We start from the raw sequence: 27,955 nt of genomic DNA, 5'->3' as shown, positions 1-27,955 counted from the left end.
TGAGACTATCAACAAGGAGTTCTAGTGTGATGCCCTGAGTTCTTTGGCCACACGAGTCATACTTCCTCATCACCTGCTCCCCTTGGCTTTGCAGGATTGCTGACACATTAGAGGACATCCAGCTGCCACTGCAGTGACACAACAGCAAGGGGACATAAGCGGCCTTCCTTTGAGAGACCTGAAAATATCAGCCTAATTGAAAATGGGGCAGAAGTGCAAAAGAAGTTGACCTTGAATGTGAGGCTGGGCAAATTTACATCAAGATTTTTGCTTTTATAAAAGTATTCTTACAACTTGTTGATCGGGCCTTAGACAGACAGGCATCAGACTGAGGTGTACAATATTTAGGAAAACCCGTCCTCCTAAATGACAATATATTATATATTCATTTAAAAACTTTTTAAACATAGCTTTAGTGTGTTCTGTTATTTTGAAGTGTTTGCAGTGTTCCATTTGGCATTGCAGTTATTATCCCAGCGCTCGGGTAAGTTACTTGGAAAACAAAAGGAAGTAACTCTGCGGTGTGTCTTTAATCTAAAAAAGACAAATAACAGGAATCTGTGCTTCAAGAAGCCTTTCACAGAATTATAAATGCTTAAAAGGTCATTACATTCACCCCGTGGCTGGAACTGCTAGATCATCTCGGCGCACATTTAGACGTCGTCTCTGCGCATGTATGCGATTGACAGTTACCATCCACTTCAATTGCCACTAAGCTGATTTCCCTTTACGTGCGTCCAGGGTGCAGTTTGTCCACTGCGAGTCAAAATAACTGAGAGAACAAGTCCTTCATTGTTGGCACTTTCAGATAAACACATCAGGAGCGTTATGACACTGTGTGACCACGCTGCTTTGAGAAATAGTCGACACACATCTGAGGTGAGCGGATAAACAAACACAGAAACGGGAGCAATCAAAGCATTCGTGACCAAAAACAAAACTGTAAGAGCTATATTTAAATGTACATGAAACTTTGACGGTTTTTGTTTTGTTCTGTGCTGCTTCATTGTGTATATTCTAATATTTTCTCATGACACGCTTAACAAGTTTTCATTCACATCAAAATGCTGCAACAGGAAATATGAGATGAAAATGACGCTTTCTCCTACGTCTGCCATAAATCGTCATCCTTCACGGTGTGTGAGACAGTTATTGTATGACTTTTTGATATTTTTAAACATACACAACAACGACAAAACACTGAACCTAAGCCACTCACAGTTGTTACATTTACTAAGTGCATGGTCCTGAATGTACCTATAAATATTTGCAATATGAAAATAATTTCATTTCCAAATAGCTGATTATAGTTTTCTATGTTCAAATCTAAATGTGCAATTCTTACACAAAGTGACTGCAGATAATTCTTCAAACGTGAAACCTCTTAATTCTTTCTTGTCATTTCACTTCTCTTCAAGGACGCCTCCATGTAGGAGCAGTTGGTGTAGCTTTGAAATCCAGTGACTGCTTGGCATGTCCTGTAGATGTCAGTGCACCATCCTGCTCTTTATTGCACAGGACTTTGGGAGTGATGGGATGCTGGAGCACAAAACTACAGCAGCCTTGAGGGCAATGTTCGGTCTGTGCTTGAGAAACTCGAGGCACTGTGTACCCTCTGTGATGTGAAAGGCAAAGCATCCCATGCTCCACAGCAGCATCTGAACAGGAGAGGAGGTTTAAATGGGAAGGAAGTGCCGATGTGGGGAAAATATGGCTGTACCGTCCAAAGTACCAGGCTGTAGGGTGCGAGGGTCGGTGATAGCTCTTCTAGCTGCCCGGCAGGACAGGATCAGAGACATGCCTCTGGATCTCCTGCATTTCTGTGGAGATCTCCAGGTGCTCCGGGAGAGAGGGGAAGCGCTGGGTGCCACACAGAAGTCCCGAAGGCTCTTGGTCTCCAGAGCAGAAGATCTGAGGAGGAGTGAGGTCGACAGAGGGTAGATGTGGTCGGTCTGCCTCTGGTGACATGGACATGGTGTCATCTGATGCCACAGTGAGATGGATCCCGCTGGACAGGGAATCCTTGGATTTGTGCTTGCAGTCAGAGTCTGGACTCTGGAAAGACAGAGAAGTATTAGTTCATACAAGATTAGATGTATGTAGTGTATAATTTAATTATATTAAATAAACGGCCTGACTGAAGTTCTGCAGGACACAAAGGTCAGAATCTTACAAGCTCTACTGTAAAACTGTAATCATTATGAATGTGGCCGTAAGTAAAGCACCTGGAGTAGTGAGGCAGTGCTGTCGATCTGTGGTGGCTGCTTTGGAGGGACGGTGTGGATTGTGGGTGTGCCCGTGCTGTACAGTTTGGTGGGATGAGGTGGGTGAGGGCTGGGGGACACAGCGCTGTAGGCCGGAGGCACCGGAGCCATCTGTCTCTGAAGGAGCTGCAGGATCACATTAATGTCTGCAGTCATACGGGTCTCCAGTCTAGACAAGACAAGAAGACAAAGATATATGACTTCAAGACTCTTTCACACCTTTTTTTCTTTGATTTCTATGATTTGATCCTGGTCAGAACACTTCTATAAAGGGTTATGAGTGCTACTACACTTTTCTCTCTCTGTCGCTATAGAATCATCATGATCATTCACGTGGAAGCAGGCAGGCAGTTAAAAGAAAACACACATGATGGACATTTTCAGTCTCACCCCTGACCCTTTCTTATCTCTGTTTATTTTGTTCTTACTCCTCCTTTTCTCTCACACACATGCAAAATAGCCCCATGTAGTAAGCACTCAGCTGGAAACTGATATGCAAACACAGAAAGAAGGGTGGAGCTCTAAAACACTCCTGAAACGCAAACACTGCCTTGGGACAACAGTGACAAATGCATCCACCTCCCAGGGGCCTCAGCACTGGGGGTATAGCTCAGTGGTAGAGCATTTGACTGCAGATCAAGAGGTCCCCGGTTCAAATCCGGGTGCCCCCTTATTGTTTATTTCTTTAATTCTAAAACAACATAAGTCAAGCTTACCGGTTTAATTGTGACTGAAGCAGCTCCAATCGAGACTCTAGCTCACTGGGCCGATCTTCAGCACAGGGTGAAGGATGAAAACTCGCCCTTACTGAGGACGGCCGCCTCTGGCTGTCTGAAAACTGGCTTGCTCTGCGGTCTGGCCAGTAGCTATACAGGCCTGGCATGCTGATAGGGGTTGCTGCTGTGCAGAAGTAAAAGAACAATCATTTCTTGAAAAAACGTTTGTTGAAATATGCAAATGTATTACTCCACAGTTATTTTTTATTTATCTATCAGTGCTGCATTCAAACCAAAAAAAGCAAATTAAAATGGAATAAAAAATTTACATTTGTGGAGTTTTTGTGTTCTCTGTGCCTGCGTGGGTTCCAAAAGTGTTTTCAGTGGATTTTACCTGAGTATGGAGGTCCTCCAAGGTCTACAGGTGGGCCGATTCCAGCTGAAGGTCCACTGTGAGGCAGAAGGTTGACTACTGCTGATGGATAGTCTCTGGTATCACCCGCATGGGGGTACAACTCCCCTTTGCTGTGTCCTACGGGCTTCATTTCCTCATCACTAGACTGTGAACATATACTAGCACTGCTGCAGAGGTCTTCCCAGTGAGATCCTGCCATTGTTCCCCGGTGGTGGTTTGACATCGAATGCGACTGATCTGGGTAAGAGTCTTCACGATCCATCCCGTCTGTCCACACAGAGTCACAGACAGATAGGAATAAGACAATAAGTTGATACAGGAGCATTTGGCGTCAGGCTGTGTCCCTTACCCACCTGGCCTGTTTCTCCGACGCAGTGAGCTTCTCCGATGCCTCGTCAGACGATAGCCACATTCAGAGTCCCTGCCTGGGGTTGGCTGGTTTATTCTATCTACCTGATACAGATCAGCTTCAGTAATTAAAAATTACAAACCACATCTCCTGCTTAAAAGAAACATACAGCACATTTTCCATCAGTGTATTTAGAAAATCTAGGTAAGATCTTTAATATTTTTAACACTTAAGATTACCTGTGATACTGGTAACCACTTGTAGCGCTGTGGCACAATGCTTACTGAGTGTGCTGTGCAAATGCCCCAGTTTCAATACTGCCTCTAAACCCTCCTGCACACTTTGCCTATATTTACATGTTCGCCTGGAGGGCCCTCACATTAAGTGCTTTTCCAAACCGTTTAGTTTTAAGTTGAAACGGCACCACACTCAGAAACCAGGAAAGCTCCAGTTAACCAGTGTGATTATTTCAGGACTGACAGAGTAATATATGAAAAGAAATGTCTTTAATGGACATTTTATACATGTTTGATCACAATTTCATTGTACACATACAATGACAATAAAGGGCAATTCTATTCTATTTATTGTACTGTTATAAATATTAGTTATAAATAACAAGAAATAACAACGTCATGAAGTCATATGGGAGCATTTTGGAAAATGTAATAGATTCATTTACTTTGAAATGATAGACATGGTTCTAGTTTATCTTCCTGACAGCACTAGAAATCAGCACAGAGGCAAACTGGAAGTTCCTGTTTCCAAAAGAGAAAGGCAGGTATTTCTGCCTTAAAACTAACCCTTAAAAGAAATTAAAAGAAAAGCATGACCCCACACAAAGTTACACTCATCACAGAGAGGAAAGGCATAGGGGACGTCATGATGACAACATCTCAGTTGATTTGCTACGTTTTTATGCATTTGGATGCATTTGTCTTGACACATAAATCTATGACTCTAAACTCTAATCACAAGCAGGATGCTGTGTAACAACGCCCCCTGGTGGCACTCACGTCTCTCAAGTTGAAGGTGATCTCCAAATTGCTCCAGAACATGTTGGAAAAATCGGGATACATGTCTAGCACTTCCAGAAGGTCGTCCCTCAGGATCTTGTGAAGATCACAGTATGTCAAAGCCCTGACATCAGCGCTGGATTTCCCTGGCCTCTCGTACAGATTGATGGGTTCACCAAAGATGTCATTCTTTCCTACATACATCACAGCAAAAGTAGTGGAAAATTCAATTAGGCAAGCCCATCCTTGTATAAGCAATAACAGGGTAATGTCAGTTCTTTTATTTATTTATTTATTTTTTGTTTAATGTTTAATGCATTATTAAAAAATAATGCACCACAGTGACCTGATCCACAGCAGTACAGCAGCTCAACACAAATCAGTGTTCCCCACAAACACAGCCACAAAGATATGACCTGTGCAGCCTGGATAAGCCAGTGCTGGCTCTATTGATGATCAATTGCTGTGGAATGAAAGTGGAGCTGTGCCCAAACACCTCTGGCCACACAACACACACACACACAAGTGTGTGCTGATGTGAACTAAGGGCCAATGTCAGTTCTGGCTGTGACTTTGCAGGAAGAGAAAGAACAAGTAAGTGGAAAACAAACAGGACCGCAAAATAAAACAGATAAAAACATTTCATAATCAGATAAATAGAAACAAATTAAACTGGTTTTACCCAAAATATGTGAATTTTTTTGTTTATACTTGAAAATTGTATTCTGGTCATAATTATTTTAACTAAATGGAAAATGAAATGATTTTTCTTAAAGTGTTAACAAGTAAAAAGCTCTTTATTAGCAACTTGCAGCTCACCCAGTATGGCCACCACCACGTCGTCCCTGAGGATCTCTATAGAACCCCTGGAAATGAAGTATAGGGCAGTGAGAATATCCCCACTGTGGACTAGGGTGTCACCCGGCGGAGCGTGGGTGGTCTTAAATCGCATGGCCAGAGCCCGCAGGCAGCCTTTGTTAGCACCTCGAAAAGCTTTGCAGTTCTGCAGCAAGCTGCGGTTCAAATGAAGGCAGATATCAGCTTGCAGACACTCAGGGAAACCCTTTAAAACCTGCAGGAAGAAACAAATGGGACACAGGAAATATAACTTTGTCTTCATATTATGTTTCTTTTTTAAGCTTCTGTAAAAAGAAGAAAAAAAGAAGCAATGTGAAAGCACATGAAAAAGGGCTGGAGGGGAGAGAAGGGGAGCAGTGTATCAGATTGATGCATGCAGGGCATAAAGGATGAGAGCTACAGTTGATAAGCTATTCCCTCATTGAATTGGCAGGCACTGATTCTGCTCTTGCGCTCTGGTTAGCAGGGATGTCCCAACCAGCAACATGACGCACATCACATCGGAAAAGTGGGTCTCTCTATGAGACACTGAAAACAATGAATCTCTGTAAATGAAGAGGGGGCACCCAGAGTTGTGGGGACTGGGGACCTCTTGATCTGCAGTCAAATGCTCTACCACTGAGCTATACCCCCGTGAACGTGAAGGCACCCCTAAAAGGCTCTGAAAACGCTTGAAATAAACGGTGTTATAGAGGTTTTATTTGAATATTACAAAAACTTTTTTTTTCTGGGAGCAAGTGGGTTTTGAGTGCATCAAATAAAGGCTGGATTTGTACTTATTACTACTTTTAAGAACTACATGACATTAAAAGATCACCACACAAAAACTGGGCCATTGCAACAGCATAGAATACGGCAAGCAGCCAGTGTAGGTCAAACATAGGACATGCAGAAAAAACGGTTTGAGAACTTGAGGAAAGCAAGTGTTTCTATAAATTGTAAACATTATTTGTACTTCAGTTAGGTGCTTTGAACGTGCACATTGATGTTTGCACTTTGAAAGCATGCTCATAAGGGGAAGGCAGCAGTCAAAGTTTTTTCATTTTCTTACAGCATTCATGTCGATGCCGTTTGTGTAGGACCAGGCGTGTTGGAAGTACTCCTCCAGCCTTTGTCTCAGACCTCCTGGGATCTGATGGAAACGGATGAACTCCTTGACCCGCAGCATCTGGGTGTGGTAGCGGGCCGTGCCTGAGTAAAGTCTCTGAATGATGGCTGATACGTTTCCGAATATACTGGCATACATCAAAGCTGCATGGAACAGAAGGCAGAAACAATTTACTCCTGGGGTAGTGATAAAGTTTGATTATATTTCTCCTGTCTATCTCTGTACCATCAAAAAATAGGCTAGCAAAGGCTGTGTGTATGCTCAGGATGTACTGGATTTATGTAAACAGTACAAGTTGTTCTCATAAAAACAGGTAAGAGCTTGGAGGACTTATTTTACCAGCTAACAAACAGTGACTGACCTAATTTTTGACATGCTTCTCCTTGAACTTGCTGATTTGTTTGACATTATCTTTGTAATTTTCCTCATATTAAAATGAATATACTCATCATCACCTAAGTGACTGAATATATGCAAGAAGAATTGAATTGCTCCAGAGTTTCTAAGATGAGCTTCAGAGTTAGAGCAAAAATATTCTGGATTCTACTTCAATGATTTGAAGTCTGAAGTGTTGCATGTTTCTGATCCTTTTCCTTTCTACTCACAGCCGATTAGCATGACACAGATGGAGAAGATCTTCTCGGGGTTGGTGTTGGGTGAGACGTTGCCAAAGCCCACACTAGTCAGGCTGCTGAAGGTGAAGTACAAGGCTGTAACATACTTGTCCTTGATTGAAGGGCCAGATGCTGGGTCACTGTCATTGTAGTATTTCCCAATCTGGTCGGCCAGATTGTCCAGCCAACCAATCTTCATGCCACCGATGCGGGCAGAGCCATGACGCTCCACATTACCGATGGCATACCAGATACAGGCCAGCCAGTGAGCAATGAGGGCAAAGGTGCACATAAGGAGGAAAAGAACAGCAGCTCCATATTCTGAGTAACGATCCAACTTCCTGGCCACTCGCACCAGCCTCAGAAGTCTGGCCGTCTTCAGTAGTCCAATAAGAGTGGTTGTTTGAGGCTGTTGAAGACAGAGAAGATTTAATGTTAGTGCTATTAGCAGACTTTTATAAGTACAAAAAATAGCAATGAAACTGAATCTATGCAGAAATAAACTGTTTACTGGTCAATAAGCTGAGCAGTCAGTTTTAGGTTACATGAGGGCACAATGGCATAGCCAGACTGGACGTTTACCATGTGTAACTCAGCGGGTTTTCCATCTTCTTAAAACGCATATAAACACTTCTAATTTGTCCATAATGCTTCCAGCTATCCTGCAATAACTACTCCATCATAGTATTATAAAAATATCAATTTTACATAAACTGGTAAAAGGAAAAGGACATCACAGAGAACAGTTTCTCCAAACCAAATACAGCTACGTTTGTAGCACAAAAAGCACAGGCATGTTAGTTGGTTTACTTAGTAAGAGTTAAAAGGCCAAGAGCTGCCACTCATAACACCAGTGCCATGGCGCTGGGGGGGTTGTTCATGCATTTTGAGTTTAGTATACTTGTTTATTTAGTTGAGTTTTGATTGGTATTTGTTTTTTGATAATGCCAGGGTTTGGAGGTTACTTCTGATGGCAGTTTCTGTTAAGGCTGAGAGTTTGCTATTTAAACACAAGTCCTTGTATTTTGGTTTATTTTCCTAGCTTTCCTTCATATTTCTCTGTGCCAGGCTGCTGTGTGTGTCAATGTTGTGCCTCTTTTTTTTTTACATGCTTTGTTTTGCTTCTTGTATATCATTATCTTGGATATGCCTCACTTTCCTGCTGTTTCCATTTCCCCTGATTGCCCTCTGTGTGTATAAATAGTCTTCTCTCCCTTACAGCGTTTGTCAGCGTGTCTACTTATCCACCCTAATCTGTTCCTGAGTTACCTGTTTTGAATCTCTGCTTTATGTCCTAGTTGATTGTATTTTGGGACTTTCTGTATTTGACTTTAATAAAAAAGTTGTGTTTTGAGTAATTTTCCAGTTTTACTGCAAAACTGTAAAAATCAGTTACACATAAAGGCTATAAAAGGAGACTTTTCATTTAATCTTTTGTCTGAAACACAAAGTGATATTCAGATAGCTTTCTCACCTCCTCAGACCCAGAGCGAAATATGAGCAGGTCAAAGGGGATGGCAGCAACTATATCGATCAGGAACCAGCCCTTGAAGTAGTGCTGTGCGATGCGTCCCGGGTGGCTGACCACCTCGTCGTTATGGTTCACATAGGTGGTCCTGAAGTTGATGAGGATGTCCACGATGAACATGACGTCCACCACAAGGTCCACCACATTGAGAGGGTTGCAGGTGTAGCCGCAGATTCTTCTCTGTGTTTCTTCTTCCGCTTCATTGAGAAGGAAGGCAGCAGAATATGGCGTGAAGATGGCCGTGTAGATGACCAGCAGCAGGATGACCCAGTCCCATACTGCTTTGAAGGGGCTGTAGTGAAGGATGGTCCATTTGTGGATGCGCGGGGCCTGGAGCTTGTACTCTGGCAGCACGTCAGCTCCAAGGGATAACACCTGATAAGAGGCCAATGGGATACAGAGGAGGTTATCAATAATGGAGGAAAGACCAAGGCCCATAGCCAGAAAGAGTAATATAAATACTATATAGAGTACTTTATGAAGCATACAATTAAAACAGGAAGAAGGGGGAGGCGTGTACATTAGCTAATGTCCGAGACGAGAGTAAAGGAAGTGCACAGTTCTCACAAAGCAAACAACTATCCTTATTCAAAAACAATAACTTTATTCTGACATAAAAATGTGAAATGTTTTTGGTCTGTAAGTCAGCATCTTAAGTTATCATTTAAACAGCTTTCACTGCGGTTTAATTATTAGAATTTAACATTTTTCAGGTTTTATCCATAAAGCAATATTTAATAAGAAACTTCAATTTTCTTAGTTAAAATGAAAATGATGTTCCTTACAAAACAGCCCAAACTCATTTCAGTCATTTTTTAAAAATTCTAACATACTGATAATGCCTTAAAAGAAATAAAGAGTTAAAAGAGTGTATGTTAAAACAGTCTGGTAGCTGTTGCTGACCAAGTAAGATGAAGGTTGGGAAAACTGAAAAACAAGCAGAATTTATTGCAGGAACATGATGCGCGAGAGACCAAGAGCCCAAGAATAACTGTAGTTTTGATAATTATTGTTAGTGCCAACTCAAGTACTTACAATAAAAGCTGCAAAAAATCCATAAAGTGTAGCAGTACTGTGATAAATAAACACTGGGATACTTTTACATTAACCACACTCCACTGCACCCTTAAAGTAAAGCCCAGCATGTCCTTTGATAGTGCCATGCCGTCTCAGATGATGAACTTCATCATGAACACGGCTTTAATTTATAATAAATGGTGCATTGCTCAAAATACTCTAAGCAAGTTTGCACACAAAATGGCAGAAAGCTCTAACAACAATGGGACATATTTTTTAAAACAGCAAGAGGTTCAAAAACAACTCTTGACTCTTCTTTCAGAGTGGCAGAAAAGAGCAAAACACAAATCCACTCATATGTCAAGTACCATTTACATGCAGACCAACACAAATCAGAAAATTACCAATGACTGAATCAGTGATGAGTAAGATCCACTGACCGGTACAACAATAAGAGCTTCCATGTCCAGGTTCTCATCCTGGCGTCCACAGCAGCAGAGGAGGCTTCTCCAAACTCTCTGCAGCCCCACCTGCCTTCTTCCCCATCTCCCTTCCTTCATCACTTTCTTCCAGATAAATATGTTTGCTGATGACTGCCATGAACACACATCCCAGCTCCTGCCTTCTTCTATCCTCTCTTCAAATGCACTTAACTGAGCCAAATCACTGTCCTTTTTAGAGAGTCCTCTGCAGCCTCACCTGCCTCTGCTGCACCACGTGATCGCCACTTTGTCTAAGCCACGTGACCCTTTCTGCCAGCGATCTGATCAATTTTGGACTGGAATAAGTGCTGGCATCGACTGGGCTTCATGCAGAGGAGTGATTTTAGGTAATTTCTGTTAATGGAAAGGTCAGCTCTATTTGGCCAAACTGGCTTTGCAGAAATCAAAGTGCTTTATTCTTCTAATGCACTATAACTGACATTCACATCTACATGAACCACAGAGAGCTAAACTGCTGTACATGCTGTTGGGTTTCCATGTCCTTCTTGTCCTTACAAACCCTTTGGCGGTTAGACCGTCATTTACATTTCAGTTTGCATAATTATGTTGATAGTCATCATGACAAAAGAAGCTGAACTTGTATGGAAAGCACACAGATCAGTGAGAAATTAAAAGGGAAAAGCTTTTGGTGTGCTATAGCTCAAGTCCTGAAGCCCACTGCAGGGAATGAACCATATTCACCAAAACAGCTTCTTATCTGGTGTTATGATGAAGAGAGTGTGGTGTAACCCTGTGGCCAAAGATCTCCCATATGTATCCAGCTGATAGAGTCTGATGACTGTGAAGGCCATGACATATGATGTGCATCTTATTTATACTTAAACTATTAAGTGATCCCTCCCCTCCTGTTGATGGAGATGACACTGTAAAGCTTGAAAAGATCTCTCTATTTTCTCTTAATTCGAACTAGAAATGTTTCACCACAGGATAAAACTGATGACTCAGAAGAACATTGCACTGATTGATACATGAGCTATCCATCCAAGGGGAGAAGTGCACCCAGAAAAATGTCCCAACAACAAAACAGGGCCTTTGGATCTCCACAAGTCGAGAGTTTTTCCTTTAATTTGTCACATATCGGTACCAGAAACCAGAAACCACTTTCTAGCCACTCTATCCCCAGTAAACCCATCTTCCCTTGCAAAATATAATATATATTTAGACTTTTTTATTCGTTGAGGGTAAAAAAAGTCTCCTCAAAAATACATTTCCCTTCCACTTTCCCAGCTTGAATGAAAGCAGTGTCCATAAATAGTCAAAGTAAACTTTTTCCTCAAGACAGAGTACTATATATAAATTAAAAAAGATGGTCACTAGGAATAACCAAGGTTTCAATAATATTTCCAGTAAAGGGATGTTGGCTGCTTCACTTGCTTCATAATTCGGGTTTTACGACCAACAAGACAGCGTTCAGTTTGGAAAACAGACATAAATGGAAGAAAGTGCACAGAATTTATTGAATTCTCCATCTAGGACAACAAACTGTGACAACCTTTTGTGTGTAAGCAACTAACCACAGGAGCTGAACAGATGTGAAGAGACAACACAGTAATGAGAATGTAAACACATGAGCAAAGGTTCACTCATCCAAGAAATGTTACGTTATTGATGTCCACCACAGCTCTGTTTCATAATGATGACCAGACAACGACAGGCACCTCTAATTTGCACACTACAACTCTCTGTTGGTACTCCGACTATAAAGTGATCATGGGAAGAGATCAAGCTGATACATTTCAAGTTGTACCAGATTTAAAAGACAGCAGAGCTGTATTCAGAGAACACGATTTAAAATATATATATCATATAATAGTAATAATCCAGCATGTGTATATATATATATATATATATATATATATATATATATATATATATATATATATATATATATATATATATATATATATATATATATATATATATATATATATATGAAACTGCTTCTTCTAAGGTATTCAGAGTAGAAATATAAAATATTCATAACAACTGTGGATAAAGCAACAATGCAAAGCACAAAACATTTGAAATATTTTAGTTCAAAGTTTAAATAGTATCTATACAAAATAAGTAAAGATAAAATTAAGCCTTTAAGATGTGAATATCACATTAATAGAATGCAAACATGAAAGTAGCATTTATTTTCAGCTTAAAACCCCCTCAGTAAATTTGAAAGTGCTCTAACTCTGCACAGTTCTCATGTAATCTCTTTGTGAAGTTACGTCACTTTGACATGTCATCAGCTTAACTTGACTCTAGTGATCATTTCTAACTCGTGGAGAAATATTCAGTAAACTGGAAGTTTGAGGTGGAAGACGACTAAAGATGGGGTGAGGAAGAACAGGAAAAGGAACATTGGCAGCTAACAAACAGGAATGTGGAGCTGAAAAAGAAATGGAGTTTTGAGGGTAACTACAGGGAGCATGAAAGACCCAGTAAGGCTGTACTCACAGGCTGAAGTTTCTGCTTGATGCTCATGCTGAAACACACACCACAGGGTAAAAAGCAGGACAAGACTACAACTAAGAGAAAGAGAGAGGGAGACGGGAACTCTGTCCGTCAGTCTGTGTCTCCCTCCCTTCTGCTCCTCTCGCTCTTCCTCCCTGATTGTAGCCCTGCCCTCATCATGGGATCCTCTTTCAAGCACATAAAAAGTGATGGATGATGGCACCTGCCTCCTGTGTGATGCTCAACAAGTAGTAATTATTGGAGAGAAAAAAATCAAAGAAGGTTGTGTTTGGCCTGACAATAAAAAGCTAAACAGCTAAATAAATTTTAAGCTCTTGACTGAAGTAAAATTTCCCTTTAGCCCTATACACTCTTTATAGGAGGTGAGATTCATTGTCAGTTGCTGGGGAAATAATTATAAAAGCATTTGCGTGAATTGTTTGCAACTATGCAAATATATTGTGTGTGTTTGATGTTTTGGTTTTGTATGGTATTTTTGCATATGCAAATTATTATCTGAATTAATGCGGTGTATGTGAGGTCTTGTCATTTTGTGAATAAACCTCCAATCACTTTTATTATATTTTCAAAAAATAAAGGTTTACGGTAACATTGCCATGTCTTTTCTCCCCTCTGAATTAATCTAATTCTTTTTTAAAAATATTTTTTGCAAAGTCTTGTAAATGAAATAATAAATTCCATTAAAAAACTCAAATAACCTCATATTCAACCCTGATATTTGGAAAATATATTTACACATTTTTAACTGCCTAGTCTCTAATACGCCTTGTGAGTATGTTGTTTTTTAGAAGTATGCGTTATTTGGGTGTGACTGCTTCAGAGTTCAATCAGATCTCAAACGAGCATGTTATCAACCTGTACACACATTCATGGAGACAAATACTAAAAATAACTGTGCAAACCTGCAAAAATAGAGCCCCACTCAGTTAAAGCTGCAAATATCTCCAAGTTGCTCTGTTGCAAGATCAGTCAACACCAGGGGGCGCCACATATACACGACACACAGTACTAGTTACAGTGTGCTGAGGCTCTTGTACAGTTATCTGTCTTTAACAAGCCACAGTCTATAATCAATCGCAGTGTGCTTTGTGTTATGCAGACAAATCAATATGAACAAAGATCAATGACAACCATCATTCTTCTTTTTTTAACTTGCCAATCGAAATTCAATTATAAGGGCAGCATAAAGAAAACATTCTATGCATAATGAAACTGGGCCCACAGAGAAAGGCAACATGTGCTTTAATATTTATTACAGTACCTATAGAAAACTCACACTCAGTAAAAGACCACTGCTACAGTTCACATGGCAGCAGCGGTGATTACTGTGACGTTAGCCTGACCTTCTTGTCTCTGAACTCAACATTATGATACTCAAGCAAGTTGGTTTAACCGGACAAAAACTCACAGCGGTAACAACACACAGTTGTGATTTAGTGTCTGACAGAGGCACAGAAACCAAGCCCACTGCCCTCCACTTCCATTAGTTGCAGGAGCCAAGGTCACTGGCAGCGTCAAGCCACGAGTGCCGCTCAATAGTCTCACTCCCTTTCATAAATCCAGCTCACCAGCAGGACCCCTCTCCACACTCACAGGCAGCTGTGAGCCCTACATACATCTAGGCATTCTTCATGTACTGACATTACATAAAGAAAACACAGCAATATGACTACACAGAAGTTTGGAAATAACTTCCATTTGCATTTGCAATTAATGAAACCTTTTTTTCATTTTTGAATGTTGGAGAAAAAGTTTATATTTCTATAAGACACAGACATATTTTCTTTATTTGAATGCTTGACCTTTGTGTTTATAGAATTTAACCCTAAAAGGATTGAACAGTCATGTAGTTAGGAGGGATTTTACTGTTATGTTTCATATGTATTTAAGTTGTGTACATGAGTGGTGACTTTATCGTATAAAAACCAGGAAGGGAAACACCTGAAACCTCAGGTGCACAAACTCTGACAATTTTTAACAAAGTAGGTTAAAATGTTTTGTGCATTGTTATATATTTGAAAAAGAAATATGTTTTCACAATCACAGAATCTCAATTTTGTCAAAAAATAAAACAGGAATAGATTATTAATTTTGGGTGGATGGATGGAAATGCTTTGAGTTTATTTAATGTTGTATAATCTCCTTCATCTCAGCACTTTATCAATCTAAAAACAACTAAACATCTAAGACGGTGTGTGGTCTGCCAGCGAGTGGCATACCAAAGAAATAGTTGTGATAATTACCTTCTACCTTCCAACAAAAACATAACAAGACTAAAACAAACCTCCCTGACAAGCAGACAAACCCTGTCTGTGTAGTTAAACAGAGGAACGCTTACTTTCTAACCAATCTTGTTCATGACGTCAGCTAAGCCAAGATAACAGATGAAGTGTTCAGCCAGGCTTTTCGAGAGGTCTTCTGTTTGTGCAGTCACTTTTTCCAGGACCACAGAAGCTACGTCGCTTGCATATAGAGTCAGAGCTGGCTGTCAATACCACAATCACTCCCAGTGCAAAGAAGTAATATCTCACCACCACCACAGCAGCAGCATTCTGTCACAATGCAGTCACATGAGGTCACAGCACTGTGCAAATGCACTTTTGAAATTTGAAAACAACTAAAACTATCTCCTAAAAGGTGGTATCCGTACTGAAATATTTATTCAACTTTCTAAGGATTAACCGAGTCACGGTTACTTAAATGCCCAGAGGCAGACTCAACTGGGGTGAACTGCAATCAAATGTAATCAAATCACTTACTGTGAGTTACTGTGTGTAGTTTTATAGCCTGGATTATATAGATTTGTGGAGGAACTAATAGATGAATCATTAACCCAGATTTAAAAAAAAAAATCATACTGTATATTAATTCAGCTGATGCTCTAAATATCAAAGACTTTAATGAATCAGATAATTAAAATCTTGTAAAATGTTACAAGTCACGAACCATGTAAATAGCTCATAGTGAACCCATAGCTCCTATATCTGATATCCTGCTAAAATAACAAGCCATCCAGTCACCCCCCCCCCCCCCCTTATTTTCTGCTTTATACCTGAGCAAACAGGCCTTTGCATTGTTACAGTCAGAAAGAAAAGCTTTATCATTTTTTCTTATGTTCAATGTAACATTTGTAGATCCATTTATACTTACTAATGGCAGCAACCTGCTGTGCAGCGTGTCTAGTGCGACATGAGAACTTCATCAAAGCTATTAAAAATATTTAATAATTATAATAATTTTAATAATTTAATTATTACTACTAGAAAACACGACATACTGCTGTACAAATAATAATGAATTTAAAAAAAATTATTTTGGCATCTATAAACTGCTTTTCTATAATTTCCACTTTTCTTAATCATTATTCATGTTACTTACTAACATATGACGTCACCACAGTGAATTTTAAAACAATTAACAAGTTAAATGCACACTATCAAATGTAATTCAAGTGCAAAGCTATAAAGCATCAAGTGAGGTTTTTGAATCAGCTTCAAATATTATGTCTGCTGCATCTGTTTACAAGGGATCAGGCCTCACCTCACCATGAAACTGCCTGTGAGCTGGCAGTTCATTTAATTTTAAGCTTCTAAAAATGGGGCAATGTGTATAAAAAAGACTGCTAACAATAAATAATTTATCCTGTACTATTGTAAAAACCCTTGAATTAAAGCGGAAAGTGTGCACTTGCTTGATTTTAAATCACTTGTCGTGTATAGCGGCAAAACTGCAAAAAAAGAAATTATCGACCTAACTGTATTTTACTGGAAATAATGGTTTCCCTTTGCAGGAGAAAAATTTCTTGGGTATTTTAAGGCATTTTCCATTGTGGTCCTTCGTTCACGCTTGTGAGGCAGTTTGCCAAAATGTACACAGAGACACCGTGGTGTGATGACAGGTGGCTGATGAATGTGTTTTGTTGCTGGTGCCATAGATGTCACACCTCAGGTGAGATTATTCGTTCACACTTTCACCCTGTGAGTTCGGATGTCTCGCGTCTTCAGTCACCCTGAAGCATGTACCATTTATAGACACCTTTGACTGAACTATCTGATAGAAATATGATGTTAATGATCATATTTCTTTTTTTCCAGTTAGAAACATTATAAATTTCACTTTCAGGAAGAGCCAAAAACAGCTAAAAATTCCTTGTATTAGCTTGAAACATTAAAAAAAAAAATGCAGTAGTTTAACACAACATTTTCCAAGCAGAAGATGATACAAAAACCAATTTTACCAGCCGAAGTATGTGTCACTGATTCCTTTTCCAGGACATAAGTATTATAATTTTGAACATTTTCTTCCTTTTAGTGTTTTCTACCACTGATTGCTGTTCAGCGGCTGCAGACATATCTGCTGTTGTGTATTAACCAAACAAAGGGAAGAAAGGAACGCTGGTCCCTTGTTATTACAGTCATTTAACAATTTGGCCAACCTCACAGGTGAGAAGCAAGCAATTTCTAGCAATTTCGCCTCTTAAAGATCAGACAGCAATTCGGTTGATGTAGCCAGTTACTGAATAAGAAAATATATATGCAACCAACAATGTGAAATGGAAAATTTAAGACCTTGGTGATGACATAAAATGAGTGAAGATGAGTAAAGTGCAAAGAAAACAGGTATTTATTCTCCCTTTTTTCTCTTGAGATGATAAAGAGCATCTTACCTGTGTGACCTGAGTGACCTTCTCTGTGACGTTCTGCGTTCGGTCTTTAATCTTGCTGGGTGCAATGATTTCAATCTCAGTTGGGGAAGGCGGTCTCATTCGGTCAGAGCCGAACGTGAGGGTAACCTGAGGGATGCGGCCTATGGTTCGATGTCTCATAAGGTCTGAGTCTGAAGTGGAGTTCAGAGTATTGGGCTTGAGATCTACAACACAAAACAACAGCATCAGCAGTCAAGTAAAAAAAAAAAATCTGTGGAAGAGTAGATTGAATACAAAAAGAGTCTGAGGGCAGAGTATGATTGGAACCTGTACAAAAGAAAACGTTTCCTCATGAAGTATTTCCCCTGAGAGCGGAGGTTAATAGATGTGCAGTGATGAGCAATTTTAACACAAACCCAATCACTGACAGAAGAATTGATTATTGTATCTCTACTGGAATTTTTATTAGGCAGCTGCACAGAGGGACGCTCTCTGTGTTATAAATATCAGAGCAACAATCTGACATCAACAACCTGACAAGTGCCGAACTGGTGAGAAATCTGTTGAAAGCTGTTACAGCTCAGCTGAAAAAAATCAATTCTGATTCTGATTAGTTTGCAGTTATGTGTTGTAGGATATGCCAAGGACATTTTAACCTACTAAACATTTAATTCAACTGGATTTAACTTGACAATAATAATACTAATGATTTTATGTGTCACCTCACTTTCTAATCTGATATAAACTTCTTTTTTTCCGTCAGCTGCTCCCTTTAGGGGTTGCTACAGCAGATCATCTGCCTCCATGTCCTCTTTAACGACATCCACGAACTATTTCTGTTGTCTTACCCCTTTCCTCCTGCCTGGTAACTCCATATACAACATCCTTTGTCCAATACAAAGCCCTCCTCCTCCTCCTCCCCTAACCATTCTTTGCACATATTCAGATCATCTCAGTCTTGCCTCTCTAATTAGGTTTTCCAAAAACACTAAATCTGAGATGTTCTTCTGCTGTACCTATTTCTAATCCTGTCCTTTCTGCTCACTCCCAATGAAATTCTTAACATCTTCAGCTCTGCCACCTCCAGCTTGACCTCCATCTTTTGTTAGTGTCACCATCTTCAAACGACACATCATAGCATGTCTCACTACCATCTTGTAAACCTTGCTACCATCCTCTGTCACAAATCACCTTTGACATTTTTCTCCACCTGCTCCACCCTGCCTGTCTCTTCTTCCACTCTCTTGTCCACTGTCTGCTGCTTTGGATGTTTGACCCCAGGTATTTAAACTTATTTGCTCCTTGCATCTTCACTGCTACCTCTTATTCACACACATGTATTCTGTCTTGCTTCCCCTGCCATTACTTTTTCTACAGATCACAATGTCGTCTGTGAACATCCTGCCTGACCTCATCTGTCAACCTGTTTGCTACCACTGCAAGCTTGTTTTGACTCTGAGATCCTACTGTATCCTAAAATAGCAAATAATAGACATGACTTGTTAGAGATCCCTCTAATACCAGCAAAGCTTCCAGCAGATCTCACAGTGAAAATGTTTGTTTGTATGCAAACCAAAGTGGCAATAATAACAAAGGCAAATTTATGTCTCAAAGCAGGATGTTTCTTTTTTTAACAGAATAAAAGGCTAATGAAGAAAAAAATGTGAACTGCATTCTGTGTCATTTTCTGAGTTAGAGTCAGAGAAACCAGCTGTGAAAAGTGCTTTGTGTGATTTAATTTATTAGGATGCTGCTTTATATTCCTGTCAGAAGGTTAACCTGAAAAAAAGTTAAACACACATTAAATTCCACTAACATCATAAAAAATATGCATTGTAAAGACCTGATAACACTCTTACTAATTCTATATTTTATTCACAGCTTTAGTTTCCCTCTGAGATGCTCCATCAGACACTCACTGCTGTTAGTCCGGGGGTCTCCAGGTCGACTGTTCCACTCTGCCCTCATGCCATCGATGTCATCCAGTGACGAGGCACGTCGGAGGCTCCGAACACTGTCCCTCGAGCAACTTCGAGGTAATGTCCCTCGGGGGAAGGCATGCATGGGGTCCAGTCGATCTGTCAGAAGGGAGCGTCGTTTGGTGGAGGACTGAGCTGCCGGCGATGGGGGATCCATGTCCTGTTCTATCAGAGCCTCCGTCTCAGACTGCATACAGCTTTCCTTGGATGGGATCCGAAACTCTTTCAGAGGGACTTCCTCGCTGTTTGGCTGTCAAGGAAGGGCAATAAGGCACAAGCTACTTTGAATATTATGTAAATGAAGGTCATGTGTCTCTTTATAGTTCAAACAAATAATTACACACCATATCTGCTGGTTTTTTGCTTTAAATGCGTTTTTTTTTCTCCTAAATGTTTTCTTAAAAACGTTGTCATATTTCACACTTCACAAACGCTGTTCTGAAACAGAGAGGAATGTCACCTCCCTGCCAGCACGTAAATGTAAAACAGTCCCAACATGTCAATTTCTCTGATTCAGTACAGTTCCAGTGTCAGGTAAGGATACTGGCAGGAAATACTTTCATACAAGGTGCCATTCATCAAAAGAAAGAACTCTAAACACAAGTAAAGGAAAATTCTAAGAAGAGAAAGAGAAACAGACCAGTTGCTTTTTCCCCTCATTCTTCCATTTGGTGTCTTTTTGGGCTGAGAAACAAGAACTTCTGCTTCAAAAACATCTCTCTGCTATTTAAGGTGGTTCATATTTAACTATTAGAACTGCATATAAAACTAAAATTGTATATATAGCACTTGAAAGGCAAATCAAAGACTTTGTTGTTACTATAGTATGTAGAACATTTTGATTAGTGCTCTTCATGCATGATTGAAGAACAGTGGAAGCATTGCAGGCATAATATGTCAGTAAGTTTTAAAATTGTATCATTGTAAATGTCATGCCTAGGAGTCACAGTATGACGTATGATCTTTGTACAGATTTTTTCCACTGCCAGATGTATTTATGTACTCCAGCAAAATGCAAAGCATGCATTCATGCAAATGGACTGCACTGCATGCATGTGTTATTCACCTGCAGGTAGTCTACTACCACTCCTTCAAACTGATCTTTTGAGAGTGAAGGTCGTCGCATGGATCGCAGCACCGGCAGCCTCATCTTCAGCCTGCGATTCTGGCCTAAAGAGAAAACTTTATCTTCAGCTGTCATCGAAGTTCAAAATGTATTCAATTCAACTTTTCTGCTTTAAAATATCAAACTTTTCTGCTAAGATAAGACAGTATTGCACATTCTGACCAATATGATGAGAAAATCAAGACTAATTACACACATTAATTTCTAATTTATATTTACAGTTGCAGAATTCACAGGAAAAGAGAAAGACAGAAAAATGTTTAGCTTCTATAAATGTGAAAAACAAACAAAACATGCAGTATGCAGTGTGAAAGGCTTTACAATAGGCCCATCCTTGGGTGATTCTCTGCCTGAGAGCAGTCTTCTTGTGGGAGGGATCGATGAGCTCCTGGAAGTCAAGGATGAACATGATCACAAGGCCTTCTTCATTTTTTACTGGAACGATTCCCACAAGGCAGGGTCTGCAGGTCCCTATTGACACAAAAGGCAAGAAACAGCAGTTATATAGGGGGCACCCGGACTTGAACCGGGGACCTCTTGATCTGCAGTCAAATGCTCTACCACTGAGCTATACCCCCTGCTGACAACCCAGAAGTTATTTCTAAAATGTGATCAGCTGAAGGCTGGCCTAGTTTAACAAGGTTATGTTTCTAAGGGAGGTCACACAGGAGAAAGCAATATGAGCAAAGGAGAAAGAAAGAAGGGTAAACAGAAAGGAATCATTTCAAAAACTGTGGAAGCTAAAAAAAAAGAAAAAAAGAAGAAGGCTAAATGAGCAACACTTCTGTCAGGTCTGACTTCACTTCACAATCAGTGAGCTCCAAAAATAGAAACAGGAGAGAGGGCAGATCGGACAAACATACACACAGTGCATGCATTCACTTCCATTCATACATTCACCCTGAAAGACCTTGAACAGAGATTTTGTTTGGAGGTTAAGAAAAAAATCGGCCTGTGAGTGCTGCAGTCTTGTTCTGAATCACATTGCAATCACATGTTCAGAATTTTTTTTCCGGTCTGTTCAGCCTGGGAGCACAGTGGGAAGCAGGGGAACAAAACAAATGGATGCTTAGTGGATTTGATCTGGCACACAATCCCATTCCCATGACAACAGCACTCTAAACTCCGCTCCTCATGCCCAAATGGCAAAAGTTATAACAGACACGTACTATGAATGTCCTTGTATAAATGTAGACAGTAAATGTATGGTTTATAGTCAGTAACTGTCATCGTCTAACTCAGGGGTGTCAAACTCAAATACACAGTGGGCCAAAATTCAAAACTGGAACAAAGTCGCGGGCTAACATTAATATTTATTGAAAAAAAAATCTTCCTACAAATATAAGAATGAATCTTTTCTTATGGACTCAAACAAGTTTTGCTGAAAAACTGAATATGGAACAAGCAAAGCGTAATAGTAAACGACATATATATTAGCTGTATAATACCAGTAGGCCAGCTCTAATAGTAATTTGGTATGGCTTCGCGGGCCAAATGTAATTAGGCCGCGGGCCAAATGCCAGAGTTTGACACCTATGGTCTAACTCATGCTCACTCATGTGTGTCTACCTCAATTCCTTTGTGTCAGAAAAAGATGATAAAGAAAAAGAGATGATGGAGGTTAAACACAGACCTCGTCAAAGGACAGCGTGCCACTGGCATCCCAAATAACTTGGAATAAACAGGAAATTAAAATTTAAAAATAAAAGTAAAAAGCCACCATGTGGATTAAATTGAAGCTCAATTGAATGGATGGAAAGAGGTTTTTCCACTAATGAAAAAAAAAATACAGGTTAACGATGTGCAGAGAATCATGCATAGGACTGATGACAATACAGGCAAGTATGGATTAAGGATACACAAAAAGCATGTTTGAAGAAGCGATTAAGATGCTGAGTCTGCCTGCCTGGTCTCGCTGGGTTGGTGACTCGAAAACATAGCAAGTGATTTAAAGCCTAAATATAAAAGCATAATCTGGCCATGGTGACGGATTCGCAAGATCAATGGGAGTCCAGCAAAAGGTAGCAGCTAAACGCCAAACATAGTGGTCTGAGATGAATAAAGAATCTCCTGAACTACACAAACTTAAAGGGAGACGATCTTTTACTATCTACTTGTTTTGATTGCAAAAATTATTCACATGAAAATCATCTTTGTGCATCAGATCCAGACATTTATCATGATGAATTAGCAAAATGAAAGGACTAGTCTTGGAAAGCAGGTAAGATGTTTTAAAACAGATCCAATTGAATGGCTGGTGGACTGAGGTAACATTCTGGATTAAGATCTCTGTAACAAGGTTTCTTGTCAGAAGATAAAGGATAAACTAGTTGAACATATGGAGGATTATTTTGACTGTTCTGATAACAATCAAGCTGTGAGCAGGCCAAATCTTGTGACAGCCAGAAGACTCTTTTCATGAGGTTTCGAGCTATATATGGGCTTACTCCAGTAATTTTTCCTCCAGCTCCGTTGTCTTGTTTTTGTTTTTCGCGTGTCTTACCTTCCTTAGAGTAGTACAGGATCTCCACTTTGCGTTCCTCAGACCCAAGCAGAGCCTGTCCCAGCTGGGCCAGGGAACTCTTCATTGTGCCAGGACCCACCAAGAACTGGCAGGTACAGGGCTGCTGCATGATCTCTGCTCTGGTAAAACCAAACATCTGGCAGAAGCTTTCATTGCAGTAGATGATGCTACAGTTCTTCATCTGGGCATTGGCAATAATAAACTTGCGATCTGAGGGGACGAACACAGTGTCAGTTGACAATTTATAAAGGCAAGATATCCATGTGGCAGTACAACGACCGCCCATTAAAGCTGAGTTAGAAGCAACACTGATAAAGCCAATTTCTTGCTTATAAATATTAATAAACTTTCTGCTCATTAAAGGAGAAATAATATACTGCATAGAGGTTTATAAATTAGGCTTAGCCATGACTATCTCACCAACTAAATTAGCCTTTTACTTCGCAGAGGGTAATGACGCCTGATTCCAGTGATTGCACTTATGCCTGTCACTGAAAGATTGAAAGAGATAGTTTGTTAATGCTGACAATTAAACTGTTTACACTGTTTAAGATTTAATTTGATTTAAAGATGCTGAAGTGCAGACTGTTGTGGATACGCATTGACTTCACGGCCCACAAAGTCTGCTCTTCCTCCTCTCCGCATGACAATCAGCTGAAGTGGAACTAATGAAGTCTACTTTTCCATGGTGCTAATGTTATTAGCGTCACAATTCCTCCCAAGGGATTGAAAAGGAGCAGGTGGGCACTTCACCATAAGGGTATTTGGAGTATAGCACATGGTGCCAGGTAACTTATGGGAATCTACAGATTTTGGAGCCTGTTTATCTGACATTTTTTAATTACATCATTACATTGGTATCAGCCACTTGCCTATGAATATATTTTGTTTGTTTAGCAAGGCTACCTAAACAGTAAAAATATTACATTTCCAGATTTACATTGTTTATCAAATAGTTTTCATATCTCAACAGTGGTAAACAATATTAAAAGTACAATCACTGTACAGTTGATATTTTTGCCACCAGCTTTGATTTGTATTAAAAATATTGCCAGTCTGTCTTTTAAGAAGGTCAGTACTTGTGAATGTAACACCTAGCCTACATTTGACATAGTTTTGTTCATGAAAACACAATATTAAGATCATTTTACATTGAAATTTCATAATAAGATAAACATGTGACAGTGAGACAAAATAATAAAATAAAATAATGCCATTAAAGTTGAGATAAAATATCCAACTGCATGGTAGCTGCTGGACTTCTCATCAGCTAATGACACTCACTGGGGCGTTGACCACCACCATCAGTGATCTTTCATCATGGGGGAAACACTGTGGCTGTACAGTGTCAGTTACAACAATAATGGTTCTTCCTGGTCAGTCAAAGCTTTGATTCTGAGTCTCTCAGAGTTACCCTGCTTTCAGAAACACCCCTAACAGTAACTCCAAGCTCATATGTCCTTCAGTGCCTAGTACTGATGAAATGAATGATACTGTTCGTGGCAACAGAAACACCCACTGTCCCAAAAATGCTGCATGACAGCGAATTGGGGCAGTTTTGTTCGAAGGCTGCTAATGGAGGAGTTGAACGATCTGAATGAAAAGTACATACATAACCTCTGTCGCCTCTCATTGGCCTTTTTATTACACGCCGGTGAAACTGGGTTAAACAGCTGTTTGCTGTTTGCTGCCCACACAGATGAGAGTGGGGGACTCTTCTTTTGGCCCCTCTCTTTAATGTAAACGGGTGAGCTCTTAGAGTGGAAAAGCACATTCTGTCCAAAGTCATTATCTGGGGCTCAAAGCAAAACACTGATCGTCACACCGTTGCTAAGCAGCACCACTGTGGCACGTGCACTCACCTTATCGTGCACGTGTATGTGACTGCGCGTGCACACACAAATACACCTTTTTGGGATACAGTAGAGGCATTACATAATACGGGTTTCTTAGGGGATATTGGGAGATTCGAGCATTACTGGTCCTAGAGCTGATCATACTAAAACAGACTGAGAGTTGTCAGCAATCAACTATTTCTCCATGTATGGTCAGTATCTAATCAGGATGGCAGGGTTATTTTCAGTCCTGTGTCAACACGCTGCTAGTGGTGAGGAAATGTACTGATTATTGCACATGAGATATAATGTGGCATGGTGTCTTTCAGTGTTTTTGTTTTTAAACTAAAGTAGCATTAACAAAGACTTACAGGCTCATGTAATAAGTGTTAAGTACAGAAAATGGATGAAGGTAAAACTGGATACAAATAATGGTCAGGTCAAAAGAAGACAGCAACATATGTGTTCTATCAGAGGCCTTAGTGGTTTCAGGGAAAGGGATTTTTTCCTCTCAAATAAGTGAGAGGTGGTCTCTTCTTCCAGCCAATGGAACATGTGAGCTAATGGAACACAGTGTAAGTCATAAGGTGAGCTCTCACAAACAAACTCACATGCAGGTGCAATAACCCCACAAACATAAAAGCAGCAGCTGGGTTCTGTCAGCATTACTGATACAGATAAGATAAGATGTGTTAATTTATTATAATATAAAAAGCCTGTCCTTCTACCATCTGTTCAAGCAATGAGACTGACCGACAAACAAACACAGACGTGTGAAAAATAAAGCAAACAAAACTATACCAACAAGATTTAACTGGATTCACTAACAGCTCTGAAATAAATACCGGCTACCACTCCTACTGATGAACTAGCTGTCAGAAACACTTTTCCCATAGACAAAGAGCACAGTTATCCCTTTTAAAATAGAGGATGTAATTAATTCAGCGTAAATTAGAGTCCCCCCGTCTCTGCCATCTCTTTCGGATTTATTTAAAGCATTTGCGAGCTAAACAGTCCAAATGATTAAAATGGGAAAACTAAATATGTATTTCGTAAAATGTTTGGAAATTAAATATCACACCCTTTGTTCGGACCTCAACAGCAGCACAGACGCATAACTGAAACTAATTTCATGTGCACTTACTTTGCTCGTCGAATTTCCTGATGATAGTATCCAAGTAAGTGTTCTGGAGCGCAACATGACCGCGTCTCACGGGCATTTTGATGCTGAGAGAAAACACTCCCGACACATGAACCTTAGATAAGTAAAAAAGCAAAGAGACTTGAACTGACGCCAGTGAACAAAAGGGTCCACTTCCACTTGGAGGGCGAGCGTAAGCAGCAGATTTTGGCTTCCCTCGGAGCCTGCCGCCGATGGTGAGGGGTGAAGCGCCGGAGAATGATGGAGAGGAGGGCTGGTTGCCAGGGCAATAGCAGATGCAGGATGTTGCACGCTGATAACGTGGGGGTAAAAAGTAGACTAGGATACAACAAAAGCTGTATGAAACCGATTCGAAAGTCTTTTCCTTAGTGAGGTTACCTGTTGTGGGACAAGTTGTGAACAAAAGCTGCAGAGCGCAGAATCCTTTCGTTGCTTTATAATCGCTGCATTCTCCCTCAAGTTTTGGAGAATGCGCGATAAGGATGGCAGTGAAGAAGCTCCCATTAGCCCGATCCCAATCCACTCCCCTTGCACCACCCCCTGTCGCCCATCAGCAGCGTGAAGGCAGAAGACAGCGGAAGCATCAGTTATGTATATATAAGTATATAAGTCTCTCTCTATATATATTAGATATATCTTAGAAGACATACCGTATGGAATTTTAAATCAGGGAAGAGATCCCATAACATTACTCATTAGCATCACTGATGGCTTGTACTGTTAGTCAGGTTAGAAGATATTTGTGATGAAAAATTATGAAGAATTTGGTTATTCATAATCCTGGATATCCAAGGTTGGCTATCCGGGCCACGTTTTGTGATCATATTAATTATTTCTTCTACATTTCTGGCATCTTATTCCTTAGGCGCTACATATCTTTTATCTAATAGCTGTTTGGAATTTGTTTCTCATTGAAGTAATGTTTTATTTTGAAATGTATATACTGACATTATCTATTTATGGCATTGTGGATAGCTCGACAGTGATTTGACAATGATAGAGTGCAGACCCACAGCAGTCTATTCTGCTTCACCCTACATCTGAAGTCTCTGTGCTGAAAATAGCAGCATCCTCTTACTCTGAGGCTGCCATTGCACATCTGAAGTATTATATTAAACTAGTGATGGTAATCTTGAAAGTGCACTCATGTGTTTGTGTTTACATGTGCCTATGTGAGAGGTTTTTATCCCTTTTTAAATTGTTCAGAAAGTACATTTTAAGTTTGTAGGTGAAAGTAATTCAGGACTTCTGGGAGAAATGAATTATACACTGCACCGGTTAGGTGCGCAAGTGCCACTGCAGAAAAAATTGAACTGTCAAAACTAAAAAAAGAAAAAGGGATTCAAAACATGGTTGTAAACTGAGAAGATAGATTACTTTGTGTTTAACAAGCCTGTGACTGTGAGACTGGAAACTTTCAGTCTGGATCTTATTGTGCCACAGCCAGACGTGAGGGTGCAGACTCAAACAGTGTGACTCGATCTGAGTTGCAAAAATGAAAAATTCAAGTTCGACTAAATCAAAAGCTAGATGGGGTTTAGCTTTCATATTGTGAGTTCTTGCCTGGGCTTTAGTCTTATAACTCAAAGACCTCAATCCTGTCCTTAACCTCAAATTGGAGCAGCAAGGAGACACTTACCTGGCACAGGCGGTGTCTTCCGAGACGGAACAGACATCCTGGCCAGACTTTCTATTGTGTACCTAGTTAAAGGTCACCTGCAGGCTGCAGCTGCCTTTTTCAAACTCACACACTTTGCACATTTTGTTTGGAAAAAAACCACAAAAGAGTTTCACAGACAAAGCAGGCTGAACAGAGCTGAGTTATATTTA

At 40.1% G+C, this 27,955-nt stretch overlaps 1 protein-coding gene and 3 non-coding genes across 5 annotated transcripts; 1 reads left to right on the top strand and 3 right to left on the bottom strand.

Annotated features, from left to right (window-relative positions):
• Nucleotides 1–511: 511 nt before the first annotated feature.
• On the bottom strand, nucleotides 512–26,561 carry kcnh6a (potassium voltage-gated channel, subfamily H (eag-related), member 6a). 2 transcript variants are annotated; one of them, XM_063472360.1, is made up of 16 exons: nucleotides 26,108–26,561; nucleotides 23,108–23,338; nucleotides 20,926–21,075; nucleotides 20,545–20,648; nucleotides 19,419–19,728; nucleotides 17,521–17,723; nucleotides 8,815–9,243; nucleotides 7,332–7,749; nucleotides 6,670–6,869; nucleotides 5,580–5,832; nucleotides 4,761–4,954; nucleotides 3,749–3,848; nucleotides 3,375–3,662; nucleotides 2,981–3,164; nucleotides 2,226–2,433; nucleotides 512–2,055 (listed from the first exon to the last, which is right to left on the bottom strand). In XM_063472360.1, exons 1-16 carry the CDS (start codon nucleotides 26,181–26,183, stop codon nucleotides 1,768–1,770), a joined length of 3,636 nt encoding a protein of 1,211 aa, XP_063328430.1. In that variant the 5' UTR covers nucleotides 26,184–26,561; the 3' UTR covers nucleotides 512–1,767. The 2 variants fall into 2 exon arrangements, with proteins under 2 accessions (XP_063328430.1, XP_063328431.1); XM_063472361.1 differs by having other exon boundaries at nucleotides 2,981–3,161.
• On the top strand, nucleotides 2,864–2,935 carry trnac-gca (transfer RNA cysteine (anticodon GCA)). The gene has a single exon. It is a non-coding gene; the product is annotated as a tRNA-Cys (tRNA).
• On the bottom strand, nucleotides 6,176–6,251 carry trnac-gca (transfer RNA cysteine (anticodon GCA)). Its single transcript has one exon. It is a non-coding gene; the product is annotated as a tRNA-Cys (tRNA).
• On the bottom strand, nucleotides 21,111–21,182 carry trnac-gca (transfer RNA cysteine (anticodon GCA)). Its single transcript has one exon. It is a non-coding gene; the product is annotated as a tRNA-Cys (tRNA).
• Nucleotides 26,562–27,955: the final 1,394 nt, after the last annotated feature.

This window comes from Pelmatolapia mariae, linkage group LG4, assembly GCF_036321145.2.
Source record: "Pelmatolapia mariae isolate MD_Pm_ZW linkage group LG4, Pm_UMD_F_2, whole genome shotgun sequence".
Classification (NCBI taxonomy): domain Eukaryota; kingdom Metazoa; phylum Chordata; class Actinopteri; order Cichliformes; family Cichlidae; genus Pelmatolapia; species Pelmatolapia mariae.
The sequence above is the reverse complement of the archived record's forward strand: the minus strand, read 5'-3'. Positions and strand labels throughout refer to the sequence as shown.